Here is a 24,138-nt window from a genome sequence, read left to right on the forward strand (position 1 = left end):
GTCTAACCCTCCTGCTCCCGCTGTAACACGCTCCATTGCTTTTGCACACCTCGCTTATCCAGGCAACCCGCATCAAGTACGGCCACGTTCCCAAGGGGCTGTGCGGTGTTGACCTGGGAAATGTAAGAAACCCTGGGGGGAGAGGACGAAACTAAACCTTTTTCAAGAGGCACCTGTGATTTTATTGAGAATATACTGACTTGCCTCAGGCTAGTTTTCCCAGCGTCCAGTCCTTGGGACTAGGATAGGTAGAGGCTGTAGGAACCACGACGAATGCCATAGGGTTGCAGCGTGGGAAAATATTCTGCAGGCCGCAGACTATTCATTCATTATGTGTATCACTTATGCTGCTGTCAGGGTCAAGAGGAGGCTGAAGCTGATCTCAGCTGTCATTTGGCGGGCGGTTGGGGTTCGCCATGGACCAGTTGCCAGTCAATCACAGGGCCTCAAATAGAGACGTGCAACCATTCACTGCCTTCCTGGAGGAAACCCACGCAGACAGCGGGAGAACATCCCTCTATGGACCTTCTGGCTGCTCAGTTAGGCATGGGCAAACTACGGCTCGTGGGCCATATATGGCCCGCTGGGCTTTGTAATCCGGCCCGCCTAACTCGAAATTTTATAGAATCAAATCCTATTTATTTTACCTTTTCTCTGAAATGCCCGCATTCCTCACACACATTTTCATTTGTTGTTTAGTGCGGTTACTCTGTCACTGTTTCACTTTGCCCTTTCAATCCTCCTGTAAGAAAAATGAGCGGATCAAGGAAGTCGAAAGTAGACACTGGGTGCCGAGTGTTTAACAAGGATCGGACAACAAAATATTTTTTCACTGAAGTCCGATCAACGGCCGTATGCCTGATACGCCAAGAAAGCGCTTCGGTTTTCAAGAATACAAAATCAACCGTTGCCAACTGTGCCATGGAGCATGCTAACTATGCTAGTTAGCAGTCAACACAAGAATGGGTGTCCATTGTTTTGAGATTGACAGCTAATTTACAGACTGCAAAAGTTTTTCACCGACAAACGCGATGAAAGAGTCGCGTACCTTAGCAAGTTGTATACTGGTCTTCAAATTAGCGATTAGCCATGTTTGTAAGCCTCTGGAGAACGGAGCATAAGATGCTGACGGAGTTTGGTTCGACCTACAAACACCAACACAGATCCAATTTAACTGACCAAAATCCTTGGATCCATCCTGATAAAAGCCACAACAAAACTAACTTGAGATGCTGATTCACTGGAAAAAAAAATCCTTTTACTCATTGGATTTTACGTGCACTTCTATCCGAATCATTTGTATGAGTTCACACAATCACATCGATCCGTATCGATAAATCAGGCAAAGAGAACAATGCGATGGCCCAAGGTGTGTTTTCCTCTGAGGAGGTGTTGCAGGCTGGAGATGTAGCTCCCTGAGAACATACGGGAGTCTTCAGCATCCTGATATCAAACCGTCAGCTTTATTATTATATTCTCCACTCAAGGCAAAAAAAAAAAAAAAAAAAAAGAAGCTAATTGTTACACTTCTAGCCAGATGGTTTTCATCCCAGCTACTCATGCTTCTGTCAGTCTGTCTCCGAACCGAACAAGGGTGAGTTTTTAAGCTGACAGACACCAGAATTTACTGGAAGCCAACCTTCCTTCACTTTACATTTTTCAAAACAGGAAAGCTAATTTTCAAAATGCTGAACTTCGTGTCCACTCGCAATTTCTAATGATAGGGCTAATTTTTTTGGGAGAGTTTGAACAGCAGCATTTGGTTATATTAAAAAAGGGTGAAGCCTTTTTTTAGGTTTTCCTTTTTGCATGCTCCCGTTAAGTTCTTGGGAGCACTGTGATTGGGGGAAAAAAAGGAACAATAAAAAAGAAAACAATGTGAAATATTTACTTCAATTTGTAAGAGTGTTTATTTTGCATTCTCTGTTGCACTCATGTTGCTATCTTGAGAATATTTTTCCCTGTGTGATGTTTTTTACGGCCTTCAACCCGCTGCTGTTTTAGACAAAATTAGACATTCTTTAATTCACGAATTTGTTTAATGTTGCCGACACCTTCCTGTTTTTTTTTTACATTACATTACATTGCATTTGGCAGATGCTTTTATCCAAAGCGACTTACAATAGAGGACATAGGGACTGCAAATACATTTGCAAATACACGATCCTGTTTTCCTGTTTTCATAGCTGTGGAGCTAATTTGAAGCGGTGTGTGTGGCTGGTCAGGCCTTTTTTAGGTTTCAGCAACAAACGTCTGTATCACGCCAAATCGCATTGTGGACAATTTAAGAGATCAAAAAACCTCGATCATCAGCCGAAGGGTCGGCTGGCGATGAGAGCTGTGATTGACGCCAGCGCGCCGCCAGCACATCGGCATCTCTCCGAATCTCCCGCTTCAGTTCGGACTTTTATCTTTTACTTGTGAACCGCAACAGATCAGGAGACGTCACTATCATTAAAGTTTTTCCGGAAGCCAAAGCTCAGATATTACAGTCAAACGTTGAAAAAAGACTGCAATAGTGCTGTATACAGTACTTTTTTTTTTTTTTTTCCTTTTTAGAGATAATCTGGTTTTCTTGAAGAGTACCGGTTGCTGTTTTTATAGTTTGATATTGGAGAGGAGGAGTTTTCTTTAAAGCGATCAGAGGGGTTGTCAAATCCTCCCAGCCTCTGGAAAAATCCAGATCCACGTCTGAGTTAGTAATTTGTGTATTTCATACTCTGCACAGGAGAGTAAGAACTCTCTCTACGAATAAGAAGTGTTCATAGCGTATATTTGCGGAGTGTGTGTTTGACTTTGTTGCTGAATAACGGGAGAATATAAGGACCCTTTTTAGCGATTAAAACCCATTTGCCGAACACCCGGTTCAAATGCAAACGCTCAGGAGTTGTTTGGAAGAAACAAGGAAGAAAATTGGTCGCAACGAGGAGTGTGTGCAGCCGACGCTCACCCTTTGTGATTTCAATCTGGACCTGTGCAGCGCGAGGCCGGGGCGGGCCGGTGATTGGAGTGTACGGAGCCTATAATTCGTCGGCACGGCTCCGTAAACGCTTCTATTACCGGAATGACCGAACAGGAACACAAAGGTTTCCGACAGCGAAACGCACATTTGCACTTAGGAGAGTCTTTGCCGCGGCACGGGGAGCAACGGAAAGGCCCGCGTACGCATTTCCCCTGTTTCTCACGTTTTTCTCACGCTGTAATTTATCCCCCCCCCCCCGCGAGGGCAGAGGGGCGTCTGGCTCGACTGAAGTCCCTAATGGCTCGTCCGCGGCGCCCGCTGCGAACGCGTGGTCGTACTAAAGGTCACTTTTATTTCCGGCCTGCTGAGGTGTGGAACGGCGCCGCACAGATGATAGACTTCCTCTCGCCGTCTGCTCCCTTCTCTACGCTCCATCTCGCGCCTCGTTTTCTCGGCCTCTCTCCCCGATCCCCGGGCGAAGGGAGGGCCCGCCTGTACTTGCGGCGGAGCAGATGTCGACACCCGACAGTAAAAGCGTTGGCTAGATTAACCCAACCCACCCCCCCCCTCCCCCCCTGGTATTTTGGGAAATTTTGGTCAACGCACTTTTCGCGGATTATTTTCAAACCGTCATCTGCCCCTCCGAGTGTTTCCTCGGAGATGAATCGGTGTTCAGCCGCACCGCTTGGCCCCTAATCCGTACCCGACGTGAGATTAATATCAGCCGTCAGCAGACTCCAGCTGTGACTGATACGCTTCGGATGAATCTCTTAAGCTCGAACGAGAATAATAATATTAAAGTCGAAAGTTTATGATATTTTAAATCGGAATATGAAGTTTTTCCGCTAAGGAGGAGGTCGGACTGAGTAACCAGCGTCCGACGCGACATCTTCATTTGTTCGTGTGATGTAACCAAGTAAACAAATCCGAGATATTGTACTGATTCAAATAGAAAGCAGAAAGTCGGCACAGTGATGAATCACATGAGTTTGATGAATATTATGGTCATCTGTCGTTACTTGGTTACTATTAATCTTTCACAGATGTAACCTCATCGGCTTTTTTCCGATTGCTTGCTGTCCAAATTTGGCTAGAAACCATTTCAGAAACGGGGGAAATAACTTGAATTCGTATTTTTATGGAAAGATTCAAAGAATCTGGAACGGCTTTGCACAGAATAGCAACAGATCCAGCTGTGACTTCTATAAAGCTGTGACCCTAAATTCTGGTCAACTGCACCTCTGTGATTTATATTACATTTCCTCTTATTGTTTTTTTTTTTTTGTATATGCATTTCTCTTATTGTATTTAAGTTTTTCTAGCCTTATTGTTGTCTGACATACAGCTGCTATGATGATTTAATTTCCTCCCGGGGATCAATAATGTCACCCATCCATCTAAAAACAACAAAGAAATGACCTAATTTAAAAATAGCCTAATTTTAATTTGATTTGTAAAAAAAAACAACTTTGAATTTGTTGTCATGATTTCTAAATATACATGATATGAATCGAACCGTGTTTTTGTGCACTCACTTGGAGGGATAAAAGAGAAAAATGTATCTTGATGACGTTAACGCCTGCAAATGTTCCTTTACTCCATTTAATTTCACGTGTTCACTGTCTGACTGTTTAAAGAGGCCGAACTCAGTAACCCAACTGTGCTGTCCTCTTTGCAGTGGAGCTGCGTCAGGCCATTGTCGCCATGATGAACAGGAAGGACGAGCTGGAGGAACAAAACGGGTACGTCGGGATTCAGCCTCCTTATCTGAGGCTCGCAAACCACTGGCACACACACATGCGCGCTCAGACTGAGAGATTGGATGACCTTTCCCTTTGAAATAGTGTCAGCTTGTTTTTCTTTTTCATCCAAAGATGCGAGTTTTTTTTTTTTTTTTTTTTTTTTTTTGCTGACTTTACCAGAAAGTGTTTTGTTTTTACCGACAAATCACCACGGGCAGTGATTTTCACTGATCTAAAAACCATTGCAAAAAAAAAACAAAAAAAAAAAAACTGCGGCGCAAACCGAACAACAACGTGGTTGAGGGTTTGCCCCCGGTCAAAAAAAAAAAGAAAATGGTCCCGCGATCTGATGATTTCAATTGGATATTGGATCCTCGCGCGGCAGAGCGAGGAGTTTGTTTGACTTGCTCATTCGTCGCTCGCAGAGGGAATGTTTGCACTGCTGGTGTTTAAACAGAATTTCATCGCTGCGGCTATGAATGCGACGGGTGACATTATGACCGCTTTGCATCCTTCTGATGTGGAAACCTGGAGAAAAAATTACCTCGGGGCTCGAACACAGACACCAGACTTCTAAATTAGGGAGCAGAAAAATATGGATTTTTCAATATTCACAGGTAAAGGGTCAGCTGTCAGTTCGAGGTATTTTCAAACAAGATAATTTGAATAAAACAGTCATTTTTATTTTTATATATTTCACAGCCTTGGTATTTTAGTAGTCTTGTTTTTTTTTAGGTTAGAATTGAATACCGTAATTTCTGGACTATGGAGCGCACCTGAATATAAGCCGCACCGGCTAAAAATAAGTTAATAAATATATGTGTACGTGTATATGACGCACGCATATATAAGCCGCAGGTGTCCACGTTGTAACATGAGATAGTTTCACAGAAACATTTTTTTTTACTTTTAATTCAATACATACTGTTAACATCCATAAATCCGTACTGGAAATGCTTTTTTGCGACTGATGACTGACGACTGATGAAAAAAATTAATGATGAATGACACAAAGAAAAGTCCTGCCATTTTCTATCCCCGCTTTGTCCAACTCCAGCTGATCGCTATCTTTCTCTTCCTTCTTCGGTGTCGGAAAAAAAAGCATCAGAATTTCACGGTAATTTCATCGGTCCGATGTGACGAGGCTAAATGCTTTGGCGGCATGAAGCTTGTTAGCTCCCCCATAATCCATAAATTAGCCGCGTCGTTTGTTTAAGCCACAGTGTTCAAAGCCTGTGAAAAAAGTAGCGTCCTATAGTTCGGAAAAAAACGGTATATTTCTTGACATGAAAAAAAATAAATATAAAGCATTGTCAATCAAGATGTACTTATGATAAGGGTCTGGAAATACCATGATACCAGATATTGTGAATGCGTGGGGAAAAAACGAATTCCCTCCCACAGTCCAAAAACCTGCAGGACGTCAATCGGAGACGGTAGATCGCCGCGGGCCAGGTTGGACCTCGTGTCTCGCCCAGTGACAGCTGGGAAAGGCTCCGGCATCCCTGCGCCCCAGAGGGCAGGATCGATGGCATGGATAATTAATGAATGACGAAAACGTCATCTTTATTGTCATGGATGAGCGTCGGATGCCACGACATCGCCGATTGATTTGCCGATCGCAAGGGCTAAACTCACTCCATGTCTGACGTCTGCGACTGTAAACCTACTGGATTTGTTTCCTCATATTGCAGGGTTAGAGAAGGTTACTTAGAGGGATGCGACTTGTAAAAAAAAAAAAAAAAAAAAAATTTGCAGGACGCTTTTACCGTGCAAAGCGTCATCCTGACCCTCTCACTGCCGTGGTCTTCTCTATATAATGGCGTTTTCTGAGAGACACGGGACTTCTTATGACATGGTTATTAACCCGCTTGCATCTCAGAAAGGTCATTGAATCGAGTTTCTCTTCCGTCAAGCCGAGCTATCGAGAGACCTCTCACATTTCCTTTCCCTCTTCTGTCGACAGCCTTTCCACGTCATATATATGGAGCAGCAACACACACACGCACACACACCCATAGATGCACTGCTTGTTTTGCACTGCTAGGACAGAAATCCTCATAACTCACAATTCCATTTTGGAGGAAAAAAAAAAAAAAGTAACTTCCCACACACAGTTTATTTGAAATAAGAGTCGGCGCCGAAGTCTCCGTCCGTAAGACCTCCCTCGAAATATTCACTCTGCGAGTTGATGGGTGTTTGCTGAAATTCACCTCCCGTTACAAAGGCAGCACGGTGGAAACATGAGCCGTAGCGCAGACCCGGGTTTATTTTGCTCCCCTTTGACTGCTATTTGTCTTATCCCCACAGACAAAAATATTGTATATCTATATTTATAAATATATGATTGTTAGTCTGGCTGTGTAAAAAGTTAGTCGTCTTTATGAACCAGGCATACAGAGGAATCTGGAAGACCTTTTTCACTTTCCCACGGTGACATGAGATTAACAAAATAATAAAGGAGTGCACATTATCCATTATCCACTATCCCACCCTCTACATTCCACCTAGTGACATGCAGTCAGGGGAGGCAGGGGAGACCGTGCCTCACTTGCCAATCTTGGAAAGAAAAAATGCAAAGGTATTTTTGATTTGAAAGTTCGGCAGTTTTAGTTTTTTTTATTCAAAATCGCTGTTTTTTCACATTCACTGTTCAAATACTGTGAAGAGACATGCGGTGAGGCAGCGGACTGTTGAGCCTCAATGTAGATTGTGCAATGTTGGCATGCTCTGCGCTAAGACTGTATTGCTGTCTCTCAGTATGTTGCTATGAAAACGTTTAAACGCTTTTGCTATATGAACTACATTTCTAATGCACAGTGATTTTGTTTTGTCAACAACTGTATGTGTGTTACTACTTTCTTGTGCTGAGCGATCATAAAACGGCTGTGAGGAGTTACTGAGGCACGTAGTCCTCCTGCCTCATGGTCGTCTTGCCTCCCAGCCATGAACCTCAACGCATGCCACTGATTCTGCCTCACACCAAGATCCTGAACTCTCTCTCTTCATCCCCCCAAATGCCGATCTTTCCCCCCACTGCGTATTGGACTGGGATCACATATTACATACGGATTACATATGGAATCATTGCCCCCCCTTTTTTTTTTCTTTTTTGCACTACTGCTACTTTTCACTGAGAAAACCATCATGCTGCTCTATTGTCCAAATACCATTATGGTACTACCTACTGACCTTTGCACTAAACTGTACACAAAAAACCTCTGCTGCTACTCTTTTATGCCGTCAAATATCAGTTTATATCTGCATGCACTTTATACTTCATACCTCATGGTTTAATGTTTACTGCTTAATGTAGCAGTGCACTTTACTACTAATTTGCACTCGATTATTAGTTGTTAATTTCATGTCACCGTGGGATTGTGATTCCGGATTCCTCTGTATGTCCAGTACATGCGGAGAAAATGACAATAAAGCTGACTTTGACTTTAAGCTAAAGTGCTAATCAAGGAATTTTAAGAGACCTCATCATATTTATCTTATCTGCACTTTACCAAAAATGTCAACATTCACGCGGCCTGAACGGAGACTTCGAATACCGTACGGGAGGCATTCCCTCGCAGCTTCATGCATCCTTGTCGTGTATCCTTCAGGTCCCTCCGCAGTCTGCTGGACGGGGAGATGGAGCACTCGGCCGGCTTGAGGCAGGAGACGGAGCTGCTGAGGAAGAAGCTGTCCGAGCTGGAGGAGAGGCATACGGCGAAGGTCCAGGCCCTGGCCAGGTAAGGAGCACCGTCGGACGTGCCGCCATTTTTAGCTTAGCATAACAGAGGACCTTGCCGGTGGATGCGGAAAAACATCGCCACCATGAACTTGTGGATGCAAATTTAAACACAGTAAAAGGCCAGCGGTGTTTTCCCCCGTCGCAGCTTTACAGGGGTTTTAACAATCTATGGTGTTTATTTGTCTTTTATTCCTTGCGTTTATCCTCTCCTGGCGTTTTTGCCTTTTGCGCCGTGTCGCGAAAGCCCGTCGGGATGCGTCAATCGGCCTCGCAGGAAGTGAGGACCGAAGATACGCCGCGACGGGACGCTATCGGCCCCGTCATTTTGGTCACGAATGAAATACGCGGGAAACTGAAAAGCGGATTGCTGTGAAATCGAGCCACGTTTATGCTCGACTGATGATGACATATTAAAAGAACCGATTTTTGCAAATTTGAATTTCTTTCAAAGCGAGCCGAGTGGATAAAATCAATCAGGATGTAGCTTTAAAGTTTAATGTGTGATTACGACATGCACGGATTCTCATCGTCCGGCGCCGTCCGCCTTTGAACGCTCCTCGCGCTTGAATAGGGAAACTGAACGAATCCCCCTCCGTATCGTTGTGATTTAGTTGATTGTTTATTTGTTTTTAATCTCTCACGCCGTGACAATTCCCATTTTCTGACTTGCTATTTAGGCTGTTTTTCAACATTTTTTTGCAGTGTTTGAAATAAGACCACACTTATTCATCTTTTATCTACCATCCTAGATCGCACAATGTCCTTCCAATCCTGTATCAATATTATTCCTTATTCCACACCCTGCAGCTATTCTTGTCCATTGCCTTTGTCGTCCCATTTTCAGTCTCCCCTAAAAATCACTGCGGTCCCTCAACAGCTCCACTGGTTTCCCATAAAATCTTGGACAGAAATATTGCCGCTCACCTACAGGACTGTCTCAGAAAATTAGAATATTGTGATAAAGTTCTTTATCTTCTTTAATGCAATTAAAAAAAAAAACAAACTCTTTCATGATATTCTAATATTTTGAGATAGGATTTTGAGTTTTCTTAAGATGTAAGCCCTAATCAGCAATATTAAAATAACAAAAGGCTTGCAATATTTCAGTTGATTTGTAATGAATCCAGAATGTATGACAGTATTGTTTTTTAATTGCATTACAGAAGATAAAGAACTTTATCACAATAATCTAATTTTCTGAGACAGTCCTGTATATCACCTTCATCCGCGACTTATTGTTATTATTATTATTATTATTATCTTCGTATAGACTGGAAGTTGAGCCCACCTTACAAGGATGCATTTACAGAAGTTAGCGTTTCTATGTAAACATTTTCAGTCTGCATCCAGTGACAGTAAACACAGTGCGCAAGCCGTGATAGCCCAAAGGACCTTTGAGGCTGTGATTTAAACTTTACATTCCTGCCTGACTCCAAGTTGTGCACTAACAGCAACCCTGATTTATAACCGCTACCTGACTCCACAACTTTTTGACGGAAAAAAGAAACAAAGACATTGAAATAACAGGTCTCCGCATCCCGTTCACATTGGAACGCGGCTTGAAATATTTTCCTTTCTCAAAAGGGAACACATGCCCGCACTTTCATAATAATAAAAATAATTTCATCCAGATAAGTGATTCCCCTCTGCCTCCTTGAGAGTGAAATTGCGTCACCTCGCCACTGGCGATTGATTGCTTGCACGCCAGAGGATCTCAGTCGTGCCCCGAACCCTTTAAATAGAGGATTAGTCATCCTTCAGCAGGCCTAAACAGAAAGCCCCGGCAAGCCCGCCTTTCAGCTAGTAGACTCCTACGGCAAGTCAAGTGATCAGCGAAGATTGATCTTGGCCACGGTGACTCAAGTTAAGTGAACGGGGACTGCTAAAGTTGGCGCTATGGAGACCTGCGGCGCCTCCCGTTCTTCGGTATTTGCTTTTCAATTTATTTCCGTTGAACCACTGCTGGGTAAACACATTGTTATAAGTAAAGTAATAATGCTGGTGTGGATTACTGTAGAGAAACAGCTGACGTAGAAGTCATTGCCACTTTTTCCTATTCCCGCGTGGGAGCCTAAACGCAGCAGCGAACGATAAATGAGTAAAGAGAGTAGGATTCTTGCGAGCAGGGAAGTGGCTGCATGCAGAGCGGGTGGACACGTCGAATTTTTTTTTTTTTTTTTGCTGAGCCCCACGACCTTGTAATTTTGCCCGAGGCCGGTGTTTTCATATGATTCGTGCCTACTCTCATGTGAGTCAGGACTTTGCACATTTTTTTTTTGACCAGTTCCTTCCCATGAATCTGAAAGGAACACCGATGGAGGTAAAATTGACCAGAAACTCACCATGCTGGTTTTTATACATCTTCTTCTTTGGGATCTTTTTTTTTTTCAAATTTTATCTTTATTTTTCTCTGCTGTCTGCATCAGTAAACGGATCTTCCCCTTGGGCAGCATCAGGCACAAATGAGAAAATTAGAAATTAGAGCGAAATACCTGAAAATCACGGTTCAATTTATATGAATTATTCACAATTCCATGTGACAATCACTTCAGTGAAAATTAAATCCTCCTCATCTTGCCGGAGACAAATTCAATATATTTTTGCTGTTTGCTACATTACTTTCCTCAACTCAGCAATGGCAATTTGCATCTGGAAAAACTAGGATCTGAATAATTTTATTTTTTTATTTTTTATTTATTTTTTTTATTTTCCATGTGACCCTCACCTACATAACCTGAACAAAACTGCCTGGAGACATTTGAGTCAACGTTGTGCAAAGCTATAAACCAGCTGTCCACCACCAGAAATTCCCGGATGCTCCGTCATTGAGTGCACACGTCGTGCCGCATCCGAGCTGCGATCTGCACGGGGGTCGGTCTTTCCATAAACAGCAGCTATATGGAGCTTTTAATTTCTCTCTTTGTTTATTTTAATAAACTCCCCGCCCTGGGCTTCACATCCTTTCCGTTATCTAAGTCGGAGCCAGCTGCAACTGATGGATTCTCAGTTTGGAGAAACGGCGCAGTGGCTGACGGAGGGTTTTAATATGCTATGATTGTCATTTTCACAAAAAAAAAAAAAAAAAAACATTTAATGGACGATGCAGAAATTAACCGTCTCTGCAGGTGACTCTTGACACACACAAACACACACAGCCAGGCAAAGATCATTCTGTAATCAGCTGCTAAATCTCAAGTGCTGCTTTTCCTTCTCAGCCAAATGTGTCTAGATCAATAGCCGCTATAAATACCTGAAGCAGCTCGCCGGTGAATGAGGGCTGGAAGCTGTCAGAATCATTCAGGGAAAAGAGGCTACTGGCAACAGTTGCTATACCAACATTCTGTGTGATTCGCTCACATTTCGGGGGGGAGAGGGGGAGGGCCGCGTGTTCGCAACCCTTAAATAACATCTGGCATCGAAGGAGAAACATCACTGCGCCGAGAGAGGTCATTGAACAACAATTAGCCAAAGCACGCCGAGCCTTTTTTTTTTTTTTTTTTTTTTCTCCCCCAGGTGTAACTTTGCTGCGAACGGACATATTCTCCCGCGGCTTTTTTGCGTTTATCTCCGTATGGTGCTCCAGGAAGGCGCTACCGGTCATCTGCTTATTTTAGTGCCGCTCCTCGTATTAATACTTTAAAAGTGTAGCGGCGGCGCCCCGACCAAAGAAAGCGGCAGGCGTGTATGGCGGGCCCCGGCTGCATGTGGGGGCGGCGGAGGGATGAGCGAGTCGCCATAGATAGATTTTGGTTGACGCAGACTCCGGCAGAGGGGAGTGGGATAAAATGAGCCGTGAGTTACTCACACACACACACACACACTCACACAAAATATCTGATCCATTGGATAACCATTTTTTTTTTTATTTTTTATTTTTTATATATATTATTTTTTTATCATACCACATGGTTATGACACACAGCAGAAGACCCTTTTGAAACATTCAAACAAGGCAACCCACGTACTCGACCCCAGCGTGTAACCAATACAAACCCGAGCGCATAACACATAACAGCCCTCCCGCGTGTTCGCATGGACGCGCCTCTATCGACACCGCTCATCCATTGTGCCCATAAACGGAAGTGTGTTTCTGAGAATTGATTTTTCGTACGAGACCAATATTGAATTTCAGGTTATTATTGTCTGGCTCTCCTTAACTGGAATTGGGACGGAATTTTTTAATTAGAAAATACATAAATCGGTTATCAAGACGTGTGATAGGGGGTGACTTACAAGCTTAAACATTTCATTTTTTTTTTTAATGTGCAACTCATCTCCGAGGGACTGATAAATTCACACATTTAATGAAAAAGAATTGACTGTTTCTCTTCATAGGTGTCAGTTCAAACTTACAGTAAATAAAACCTGACATCCGTGTGATAGAATTTCCCCCATAGCTGTGCAGGTTCTCCGTCATCCGGGTCATGGGGAATTCTCGTCGAAATCTTGTCGTGGCAACTGGGCTTGAATTTCTTCACTTGAAGATGTTTCACCCTCATCTGAGAGGCGTCTTCAGTTTTAATGACCTGTGGGGAGTTTCGAAGGAGTCCTCGGCCCACCGACACATGAAGAACAAGGGCCATTCTTTGGAAGACATCGAGGTCTGTATTCTGGCCAGAGGAGACAGTTTGTTTGAGAGGGGAGTCAAAGAAGACATCCATCCGTCCATCCGTCCATCCGTCCATCCATCCATCCATCCATCCATCCATCCATCCATCCATCCATCCATCCATCCATCCATACGTACATTAAACCATCCATCCATCCATCCATCCATCCATCCATCCATCCATCCATCCATCCATCCATACATACATTCGTACATTAAACCATCCATCCATCCATACACTAAACATTCCATCCATCCATCCATCCATCCATACATACATACATACGTACACTAAACCATCCATCCATCCATCCATCCAGCCATACACTAAACATCCATCGATCCATCCATCCATCCATCCATCCATCCATCCATCCATCCATCTTTTGCTGCTTATCCAGCGTGTCCTGGGTCTTCCCCATGGGCTCCTCCTAGGTGGACATGCCTGGAATACGTCCCCCAGGAGGCATCCTGACCAGATACCAAAGCCACCTCATCAGACTCTTCTCTAAGCGTGGGAGGAGCGTCTCTTCTCCGAGCTCCTCCTGGATGACCGAACTTCTCACCCTATCTCTAAGGGAGAATCCGGCCTCCCTGTGGGGAAATCCTATTTCGGCCCCTTGTATCCGCAATCTCGTTCTTTCGGTCACTACCCCCGGCTTGTGAGCGTAGATGAGGGTAGGAATGTAGATGGACCGGTAAATTGAGATCTTCGCCTTCCGGCTCAGCTCTTTCTTCACCGCGTCTTTGTCAAAATAGAAAAACCATCTCTGAACAGAGTAACTGGGATCGATACCAAGATGGATTCGCGCACACGGACCGGGACCTTCTGCACCCTCCAAACAACCTGGAAAGATTCACCACTAGAACCAGACCCTGAAAACTTCCACGCCAGCTTTACCTCAGCTTTACCTTTTCACATTCCAATCCAGGTAATCCCACAAGAGTCGCTCTTTTGTCCCCATTGAACGACATCCCCGTTCGCATAACAACCTCCTCTGACCTAGTTTCTGCCGATCAACTCCTACATTTACATAACAAACCATCATAACCCAGACCCGCCGAAAAAGTCCAGTTGCCACGACAAGAAGGTTTCGACGAGAATGTCCCCGGTAGCCTGAGAAAAATACGAAAGAGCCAGCAGAAAAATAAACCATTCATTTACGCGCAATAATGCCAGACCTCAGGAAATGCATTTTCCACCCGAAACCACAGGTGAGATGCAGAGTTTGTGCGCAAGAGCTCACCGAATTCAGGTCTGTCTAACATCCACAGATGTGAAAATTCAGGAAAGATGACTCCCTTCACGTCACAGAAACGCTTTGAATTTTGAACCCCGAAGTTTAATACGCACACCCTACAACCATCTCCTGTCCTCGTTTTCGGACATCCTTTTTGGCAGAGCGGGAAAGCAGGGCTCACCCAGTATGGAGACGGGAGGGCGGCCAATGGAGCGGGAAGGGGGGGGGGGATGTCGGATAGGCGGACATCTACGCGCACGCTTCCGTGCACGCAAGAGAAACGGGAGCAGATGCCTTTCTTTTTTTTTTTTTTTTTTTCTTAGCTGGCAGAGCTACCGTCTTGTCTCCAGGCGCTTCGGTACGGTCGGGGGAAGAAATGGAACGGAGTGGTTGTAAAGATTGCCTAGTTTACTTTTTGTCGGGGAGCTTTCGCCTTTTTTTTTTTTTTTTTTCTTTCCGAGTCACTTCGGGAGGGGGACGTTTTTCTCCTAAATACTGAAATCTGAACCGCTCGGCCTTGCCTGGCATAGCATTCCTGTGTCTGTGTATATATAGGTGAGTGCATTCATCAACACAGGGTTAAGAATTTGGAATTTTGACACAATAGCACCCGTTTGAACTGTTATTTAAAAAAAAAAAAAAAAAAATTTTTTTTACCCCCCTTTCAAAGAGGCTGAGGAATAAATTGCACTCCGGAGCATTACCTGCCAACCGAACTGTCCGTCCTCAGAAAAAAAAAAACAACAAAAACAGAAAACCGGGGAAAAAAAAACAACAGCCAATTTAGTTATTTTTATTGCACATTTAGACGACTACCTAGCCCAGGATATAAAAGGAGTGATGGAGGAATGAAGGAGTGAAATAACCCCTCGGGCTTTATTTTAACTTTGGTAATTACTGTGTGTGGTTTATATTTAAGAGTTTCTCTGGAGAGTTTTTTTTTTTTTTTTGCTAGCTCTAAAAAAGAAGATGAGTTCTGCAATCCCTCCGCTTTCTAATAGCAGTATTGTTTGTTTTTTTTTTTCCCGAAAAATACCCATGAACTTCACAGTCGTCACTGTCTCGCTCACAGAAAACATCAAGATGTCGTTATATCTCCCACACACACACACACACACATACACACACAAAACAGTAACTTCAAATCTTCCTCTTAGGCACATTCTTTTTTAAACAGACAAACTTTCATTTCCAACTTCTCATGCAGAACGCCGCTCATCTGTGCCCTCTCTCCTCGGGTTCTGCCTGTCAAGGAGGAAAACCGTCACCGGGGGTTTGTTTTCTAGGTCAATGAGGAATAGGTCTGGGGCTGCTTCCAGATGAGGCGGATGCGGTTTCCACAACAACGCATCGCGGCGCTCGGTTTTTCCACTCTGAACAGGTTAATTCTAAACATTAACCTGTCCCTTCGGGCAGAGAAGGCAGAGGCGAGTTTCCGTCTCGTCTCCGCCTGGCCGGCGTTCTCTAAACGCGCATCTGGGGTTGAGGAAATCGCACCGTTTCTATTTTCCCGGCTTTGATTTTAGATTTGTCTGGCAGCGATGCTTTCAGCCGAGTGGGGTATTTGCGCTAATGGTATAGCATTTCGAATGTATAGGAAAAAGACTGCCAGTGACAGGAAGTCCAGATATCCAAATCTATGGAACATCTGTTGTCTTTGTATTCATCAAAATAACCGGAAGAACTGGGTTTTCCATGGGAATATTTATTGGGTATCGTCTTGTTATTAGCGCAGTTGTTCATGTTAAAAAGGCAAGTGTATATTTGCAGTCAGTGATAGATGGCTGATGGTGTTGGCTGCAAAGGGGCGGGTCGGGTTTTATGTAACCGCTGCTGAGTACTGCTGCTTAGACCATCAGTAAGCTTCCTCCCTTCATTTCCTCCCACGGGCTTTACTCCTCAATAATGCCAGTCTCCATGCTGTTAGTCAGTCAGTCTCTGCCACCAACAAAAACCCAACAAGCCTTATTTACCGTCATTATAAAAGCGTCCCATTAGCCAAGAATACATGATTAGTCCTTGCGTATATTGTAAAACATGTCCATTGGAGACTCATTCTGGAACAGTCTCGCATTTTACTTTCTCAGTAAACTCACGCGCATAAATGTCCGGGGGTATTTTTTAAGGCTTTCTACGGAGACTTTTCCCGTCAGCGCTTGTCAGATTTACAGCACGTTTGCAAATTTCAAACTTTCGGCTTTTTTTTAATTTATCCGACGCCGGGCCCGAGCCCCCGCTTGCACATGCGGGGCGAAGCCGCCGCAATGCAAAGAAGACGTAGACGGCATATTTCACTCCTCCGGGTCCCGTTTTATCGGCTTGCTGTGAAATTGGATTTGAAAATGTGCCGTGCATTTGAGGCGGGGTTGTTTGAGCTATAAAGACCGGTGATTGTTCATAACCCGTCGGACACCTGCTTATTCACATTGTCCTGCCGGCAGCTCCAGTAATATCAGCTGACAGCAGATCGTGTACATTTCTGCAAATTTCCCTCAAGACCCCTTAAAAGGTGCATGTATATCATGGTGTCGGCGCAATCTGCTCCTCTGTCAGGAGGAATATTCCTGACTCCATCATCTGGTATCACGCCATGCAAAAGTTATACCTATATATCTTTTCGCGGAGGAGTTGGTATCCTGGGATCTTGTATGTCAATATATAATGGGGCAAATAGCACCATCTGATAACTGGAGATAACAAAAAGGAAACAGTGATACTTGTAATCCGTCTCAGAAAAAACGTAATATATTAATCACAGTCAAGGTTGAGTTAAGCTCAAGCAGCTGCGGAACAATTTTCTATAAACAAACAAAAAAAAAAAGAAACAATTTTTTTTTTTTTTTTTTTTTTTTTTAATTTCCTCAGTTAGACCTAGATAAACCATATGACAGGGTGCCAAGAGAAGAACTCTGGTATTGTATGAGGGAATTCAGAGTGGCAGAGAAGTATGTTAGACTGGTGCAAGACATGTATGCTAGCTGTGAGACAGTGGTGCGGTGTGCTGTAGGGGTAACAGAGAAGTTCAAGGTGGAGGTGGGACTCCATCAGGGATCAGCTCTGAGCCCCTTCTTGTTTGCAGTGGTGATGGACAGACTGACAGATGACATTAGACAGGAATCTCCATGGACCATGATGTTTGCAGATGACATTCTGATCTGTAGTGAGAGCAGAGAACAAGTTGAGGAAAATCCAGAGAGGTGGAGGTATGCTCTGGAAAGGAGAGGAATGAAAGTTAGTCGCAGCAAGATGTTGAGGTTCTCCTTGGGAGTAACCAGGATGGACAGGATCAGGAATGAGTCTATCAGAGGGACAACACAGGTTAGATGTTTTGGGAAGACCAAAGAGATGACTTTTGGACGTAGTTAAAGAGGATATGAAATTAGTTGGTGTGAGAGAGGAGGGTACAGAGAATAGAGTTAGATGGAGAATGTTGATTCGCTGTGGCGACCCCTGAAGGGAAAAGCCAAAAAGGAGAAGAAGAAGAAGTTTATTCCCTCAGTTCCTTCTTAAATGATGCAGAAAAGCAACCACTTTGCATCGGTGGAAACAATTCCAACTGGTGTCGGTGATCAATAATTCAACAGAATGTGTTCGTTATGAAGCCGCTGACAATAAAAATAAAAGTCCCAGGCGCAGGCGCGACATTTACTGGAGTTGTTTCTTTAGTGAATCATTTATTCACAGCAGTGAGATTTTGCTGTGAATAAATGGAGTGAGATCAAACTCAGAAAAATACATCTGGTGGCAAACATATTGTGTCGTCCCTCTAAAAGGGGCTGGTATGAAGTATTCTGTCTTTGGAATTGTGTGTGTAAAATTGACTTTCGGTTGAAAAAAAAGTTCACAATTCCCCTTAAATCAGGACTCAATAAGAATCAAAGCAACTTAAGAAATGAAAGAAAAGTACAGGTGAAATTATTAAAAAAGCAAAATCGACATCAAATAAATCTAAAACTAAATGAGAAATCAAATATTGTAAGAGGGTGAATGGAATTGGAGGAATCGACAACCTAAAAAAAGGGAAAATGATTGAGAAGGTTTGTTTCTTTTAATTCTTGCGAGAGGTGTTTGGGTGGATAATTTAGTATACATAATTAAAAGTTTCTCTAGCTGTGTTATTTATTTAAAAAAACAAAAACAAAAAAACAAAAACTACAATATCTCATTTCACTGTGCAATATTCAGAACTGTGCAATATTTCATTTCATAACAGCTACACTACAATTTTTCCTTTTATCATACTATTGTGCACTCCTTACCTCACTTGTTACTAAGACACTTATAGTTTTATCACTTGTTTACTAAGACACTTTATAGTTTCACTGAGACACTTTATAGTTTATTTTTATTTCTAATTCTGCCTTTTTCTTTTTATTATTTATTACTGTTATATTTTCTGTAACTCTGGCACAACAATTTCCTTCAGGATTAATAAAGTTGTTCTTATCTTATCTTATCTATAGTTAGCCTGCTTGGAGCAGCAGGACAGACAGTAAATGTAAATCTAATTAATGAATATAAATAATGCACTTGCAAACAGATGTCTTCTTGCTGGTCGGGAGGAACACCGACATTCAACCGTAGGTTTTTTCCAAGCCACCTTGCGACTGTCATTTTAGCGTTCATCTTTGTAATCGTCTGCCTCCGACTAACCTCGCGTGTTCATCTTCTCCATTCGTCGATTTGTTTTTTCCACAATGGTGAGTGTGTTCCGCTCGTCCGCAAATTTATTCCAATCGCGGCCCGGTTCGCAATTTTTCCTCATCCGAGATATGTTTAACACGCAACTGTAGATGTGCTCGGTAGTACCTTTGTTGGAATACGTCCTGGGTAACGTGATCACAAGCGGACAGCGTTAGAAACGGCTCATGAAATCTCCACGAGTGTGAAGGTCACCCTCCGTCCTCCGATTGGCTCCGTCCAGGCAGAAGTTTGCGCCCATTCACGCGACAATGACATTTTATTATTTACAGAGCAGTGAAAACTGTGAAAAACCCATTACGAACGTCAATGATTCAACCGGGTCTGTATTATTCTTCCTCTTCGTCGTCCTCGACAGACTCGTCCGACCGCTGGCTGTCGAAATACTTACCGCGACCGACACTCGCCGCTCCGTCTTGTTTAAAGCAAACTCAACCAGAAATCAATCTCTTCAATCGCACTCTTTCTCTCACCGCCGCGCTAATCATCGAATGAAACGCTGCATCTCCTCCAAAAGATGGGTGGAAAAAATGAGCGGGTGGCCAAAATCCATCATATAAAAAAAACAAAACGATAACGATGTTTCGTGTTTGTGTCAGTCAAGATTTGAGTTTGTAAAAAAAAAAAAAAAAAAAAAAAAAATGTTTTCATACATATCAGGGAGTTGAGATGTGGTAGTCACGGCGACAGGGGAAAAAAAAACGAGCCAATGGGATCCCGAGAGTCACCCGATGGCGTGAATCTCCGGCTCGCCGCTCAGGCCGCCCCCTATCGTCCCCCCCCCCCCCCCCGGCGGCCTGAGGCTCGGACCGTACGCGACCCCTCGCTGGAATAAAAGCACCCCGGAGTGGACCGCGCGCGGTGACGGCCAACGACTGAGCAGAAAAGATATGCAAATCTGACGATGCAGCCAGAGAGGTTATTTTCTGTTTGTGAGTCTAACCCGCTTTTTGCCTTGTTCGCTACAAAACCCATATCAGCCATGTGTCACCGCCTCCCTATCTGAGGGAACCAGCAGTGGCCAGCCTCCCAGATATCAGGCTCCCCGAGCGGCGCTATGGCTGCCTCTGTGAATTGCACCAACACCTTCAGGCTTAGTGACAGACCTGGGCGGGGAGTTGGTGTGTGTGTGTGTGTGTGTGTGTGTGTGTGAGGGGGGGATTCCTGAAACTCAAATATCTCCCTTATGTAGAGTAGATGTGAACTGTAGGAAGTGTCTGAGGGACATTTTCAACTTATTCCCGCGCCGCCCGATGTCACCGCTTCATTACCGGTGTTTTTTTTTTTTTTTTTTTTCTCCTCCTCTCAGATGAACTCTGTGAAGCTGCAGAGTTGGTGAATGTTTCCTGTGGGGTCGTCACTACAAAGGATCCCTGCCTCTTTGCATGTCATTTGATCATATACTATGATTTATTATTGATAAAAAAAAAAAAAAATTGCGATCTTCGCGGCTTTAACGATGGGCCGGCGCGATCGTAAAAAGCGCGTGTGCCTTTTCGATATCGGCGGGAAATGATTCCTCCGCCTCTGCATGGGCGGGGGGGGGGGAAACGGGAGACGTGTGATGACGGGAAGAGCCCCGAACCTCGTTTGAATATTGTGAAGCGGAAGCTCCGCATTCATTTAGAGATCATTTGGACCTTTTTGGCTCCGACGCCACTTTAGCGAGACGCTACAATTTGCCCGCCTGAGAAATAACACGCCCAAAACTTATTCCCGGCTAAATGAGATGCATCCAGACGTCGTCGCGTCCTCCCGGAGTCTCTATAAACACAGACATTAAGAAGAAGTCGGGCGTATTAGCTATAATTTAATCACGCCGGAGCAGCGTCTGTACCTCAGTCTGATAAGAACCGCGTGGACGGTTCCTCGGAGAACCGGCGTGTGGATTCTGGAGTTTTCCCCGCAGGCGCCTTCTTTGTTGGCGGGGAATAAGGGGTTGATAAGCAGGACACATAAAAATCACCCGTGGAGAATGAGGGGCTGAAGGTGGCGGTGGAGCAAGACAAAGACTGTTAAATTTAACTGCCGAGGGCATAAAGCCTCAATCCAACTCTGATTGATTTCCTCCCCGAGTCGATGATGTTCGGCTGGTTACGACTTGTTAAGAGACTGCCTCTGTATCTGCCTTTGTTTGACTGTGTGTGTTTGTCTGTGTGTGTGTGTGTGTGTGTCTTCTCTAAAACCCAAAGCGCTGCTCTGCACCGCTAATGCCAAGACAGTTACTTAACTTGCCTGACCCCATTTACACCTGGCATTAGCCGGCGTACTTGACCTAGACTGACTCGATTTAACAGCGTTAGCCTGCTCGCGCTCCCAGCGTGCAACCGGAGCTCGTTTTTCTCGTCCCGTTGCGATGTAACGTGGGGAAAAAAAGAAACGGACATTTTAATAGAAAACTTTCTCGCGTAACGCCGGCGAGCATTGCGTTTTGGAGATTTGACACCTGGCTGGAAGGATTTGTTCCTTCTCGCCGCCACGAGAGGATAAGTGACACCAGGCAATAAGACCCGGCGTTGAAAAGGGATGGGAAAGAAACCAATAATTTGGTAAAATATCGGAATCGAAATGAAAAATTACAGATCTCGCAAGGTCTGGAAATGGCTGAGTCTGACCTCTGCCGGAATATTCACTGCCTCTCGGCTGGAGATTTTATTTCAGGCACATTGGTTCCTTCTCGTGAAGTTCTCTCAATCATGACATTTTCTAGATCCCGGTAAAAGATTAAATTTTATTCCCAAAGCACCTTAGCCGCTAAGAGAGCTGATTTGGTGCCACGGTGTCTGGAGGAGGAAGGAGAACTTTTAAAAAGGCTTAGGAGAGTCTGAGTCTGAGGAGAGACGGCGGGAAATACGGCAGCGCGGTAGAAATCCACTCGGTGGAAAGTCGGCAGATTAGAGATTGAGTTCAACGGTATCATGTTTGCAGTAGATGTCATTAAAGATGTCTAAAGTCTCCCAAACACACAGCCCGGTGCTATCCTGCCGGAGATTACGCGATCAAAACATTAAGATATTTGGTCAACGGGTCAGCGGCGACAGCTGGGGTCTGTTGCAGAATCCCCTCAGTGGGGTAACACACACACACACACACACACATACACACACACTCAGAGCACTTTCACAACCCTGTGTTGTGACCGGTGCACACAGCCAGAGGGAAGGAGGTGTAAATCTGCTTGTGTATATTCTGCCTCTTGGCTGTGTTGTGACACCACGTTATTTTTATTTTTTTTTTAAACAATACGGTGGATTTATGTATGTCATTTAATTGAGCTAAGAGGCCAGGTCAGCTCAGGGGTTTTGCTGTTTTTTTTTTTTTTTCAATTTTTTTTTTTTAAGGTGGTTTGGCTTCTGGTGCCGGTTGTTCAATGGTTTATGGGAGATTTTAATCTGATCTAACGTTGCCGGGAATTGCTGGCAAGGGTGAAAAATGGATGAAAGCTTTGCAATGTGCCCCTTTTCGTTAACAAAAAAAAAAAAAGTTATGCATTAAAATAAGCAGCGAGCTTAAAAACATCTAAGCTAATAAATTACACTACGTGCAGGCATGCATTTTAATTTCCTTTGTCTGCCATTTTTTTTAAGTATAGCATGAATTGAAGTCATGTTTATTAATCAAAAACGAAATCTGTGATTAGAAATCTTATTTCTCTGTCAATTCTCAGCCCATTATCGCTGACAGATTTATTCCCCTTTCCCTTTTTTTTTTTTTTTTTTTTTTTGATGGGGGGGTCCAGATGCCACGGTTTATAGAAAAATGAGCCAATAAGACACTCACGAGGAAAAGATTTCTCCGTGTTAAAAGCCTTGCACGTGGACACTCAGGATGGGAAATGGGTTGCATTTTTTAATTCTTTTTTAGCTGTTATGTTCAATTTTATTGAAAGATTTCAGTCAGGATTTTAGTTCATAACAACTGGATGGTGTTAGTTGGTCTACAGAAGGTTCAAATCAAAATCCATATCGGCCCGGCCACCTGGCTGACTTGTTGTCAAGCATTTTTTTGTTTATTTATTTTATTTTTGTCACCCTTTGGGTTGAAAATACCTCTGCAAACCTTCCTGTCACACCCGGTAACCAGCTTCCTGTCACAGGCCAAAGCTCCAAGAGCTATTGTGCAGTGACTTCAAGAAAAACATTAAAAAGAGAGATAAGAAAAATTCTGTAATTAAATGGTTTACATGGTTAAAATATAGAAATTCATGTCCACGTTCTAAGTCTCTTTTTATCGATTATTTCATTTATTCATTTATATATATATATATATATATATATATATTTTTTTTTTAAATTATAATTTTTATATCTTATTTTTTATATTATATTTTTTTTAATATTTTATTATTTTTTTAGTATTCATCACATTATTGAAATGTTGCAATAACTGTGTGTTTGTGTTTGCAGGGAGAATGAGGTCCTTAAGGTCCAGTTGAAGAAGTATGTTGGCGCCGTACAGATGCTGAAGAGGGAGGGGAGCCAATGCAATGACGGTAAACCGCACACACACACACACACACACACACACACACACACCATTGAACCAGCATCATCTCAAACTAGATTTCGTATCTGTGTCCCGGTCCATCTATTTTGCGCTCAAATGGAAATAAGTCGAAAAAATAAGGTCATGAGCTTCTTCCTCGTCCCCGATCGCCTCTGACGCGGCTCTCGGAGGCCAACCTTCGTCTTTACGCCGTAAAGCCCCCGTTTTCTCTTCCCCCCGCCATATACTTCTCTTTTAGTTTTCCTGCGGATTTGATAACTTTGACTTTGTTTTACGTTGCCGGGGGCGGGAGATGTGAGAGCCGCTTTGTGTAAATACCAGAGAGATAAGCTCCCGCTGTATTAAAAGGCAAATAAAACAAACATGGCAGATTATAGAGGGACAAATAATGGCTAATTACATTTTTGTTGGATAGAAGAGGGAGCACTTATCTGTGACGCCCCGAAGGGTTGACGTGTTTGTCTTACAGAGATTAAAAACCCCTCCGACACACATAGGTAAAGGGAAATGTTGTACTCGAGCAAATCATGTTAAAAGCCTTTGGAGCGAAAACCCCGAAACAAATTCCATTAAAAAAAAAAACAAATGCAGATTTGGGGTTTGTGTTCATTCATCCAGTCAGAAGAAAATGATTT

At 43.5% G+C, this 24,138-nt stretch overlaps 1 protein-coding gene across 4 annotated transcripts in view; it reads left to right on the forward strand.

Moving 5' to 3' along the window:
• The window catches only part of snx29 (sorting nexin 29), a 256,411-nt gene that overhangs the window by 15,643 nt on the left and 216,630 nt on the right, over positions 1-24,138 (forward strand). For all 4 annotated transcript variants that reach the window (XM_086141047.1, XM_086141044.1, XM_086141045.1 and 1 more), the window contains exons 12-14: positions 4,641-4,704; positions 8,316-8,444; positions 23,404-23,489. In XM_086141047.1, the coding sequence (XP_085997173.1) occupies positions 4,641-4,704; positions 8,316-8,444; positions 23,404-23,489 (279 nt within the window). The remainder of the gene's footprint in view (positions 1-4,640; positions 4,705-8,315; positions 8,445-23,403; positions 23,490-24,138) is intronic.

Source organism: Fistularia commersonii, chromosome 33 (genome assembly GCF_037954325.1).
Source record: "Fistularia commersonii isolate RoL2024-O1a breed Wild chromosome 33, RoL_Fcom_v1.0, whole genome shotgun sequence".
In the NCBI taxonomy this organism is placed as follows: Eukaryota; Metazoa; Chordata; class Actinopteri; order Syngnathiformes; family Fistulariidae; genus Fistularia; species Fistularia commersonii.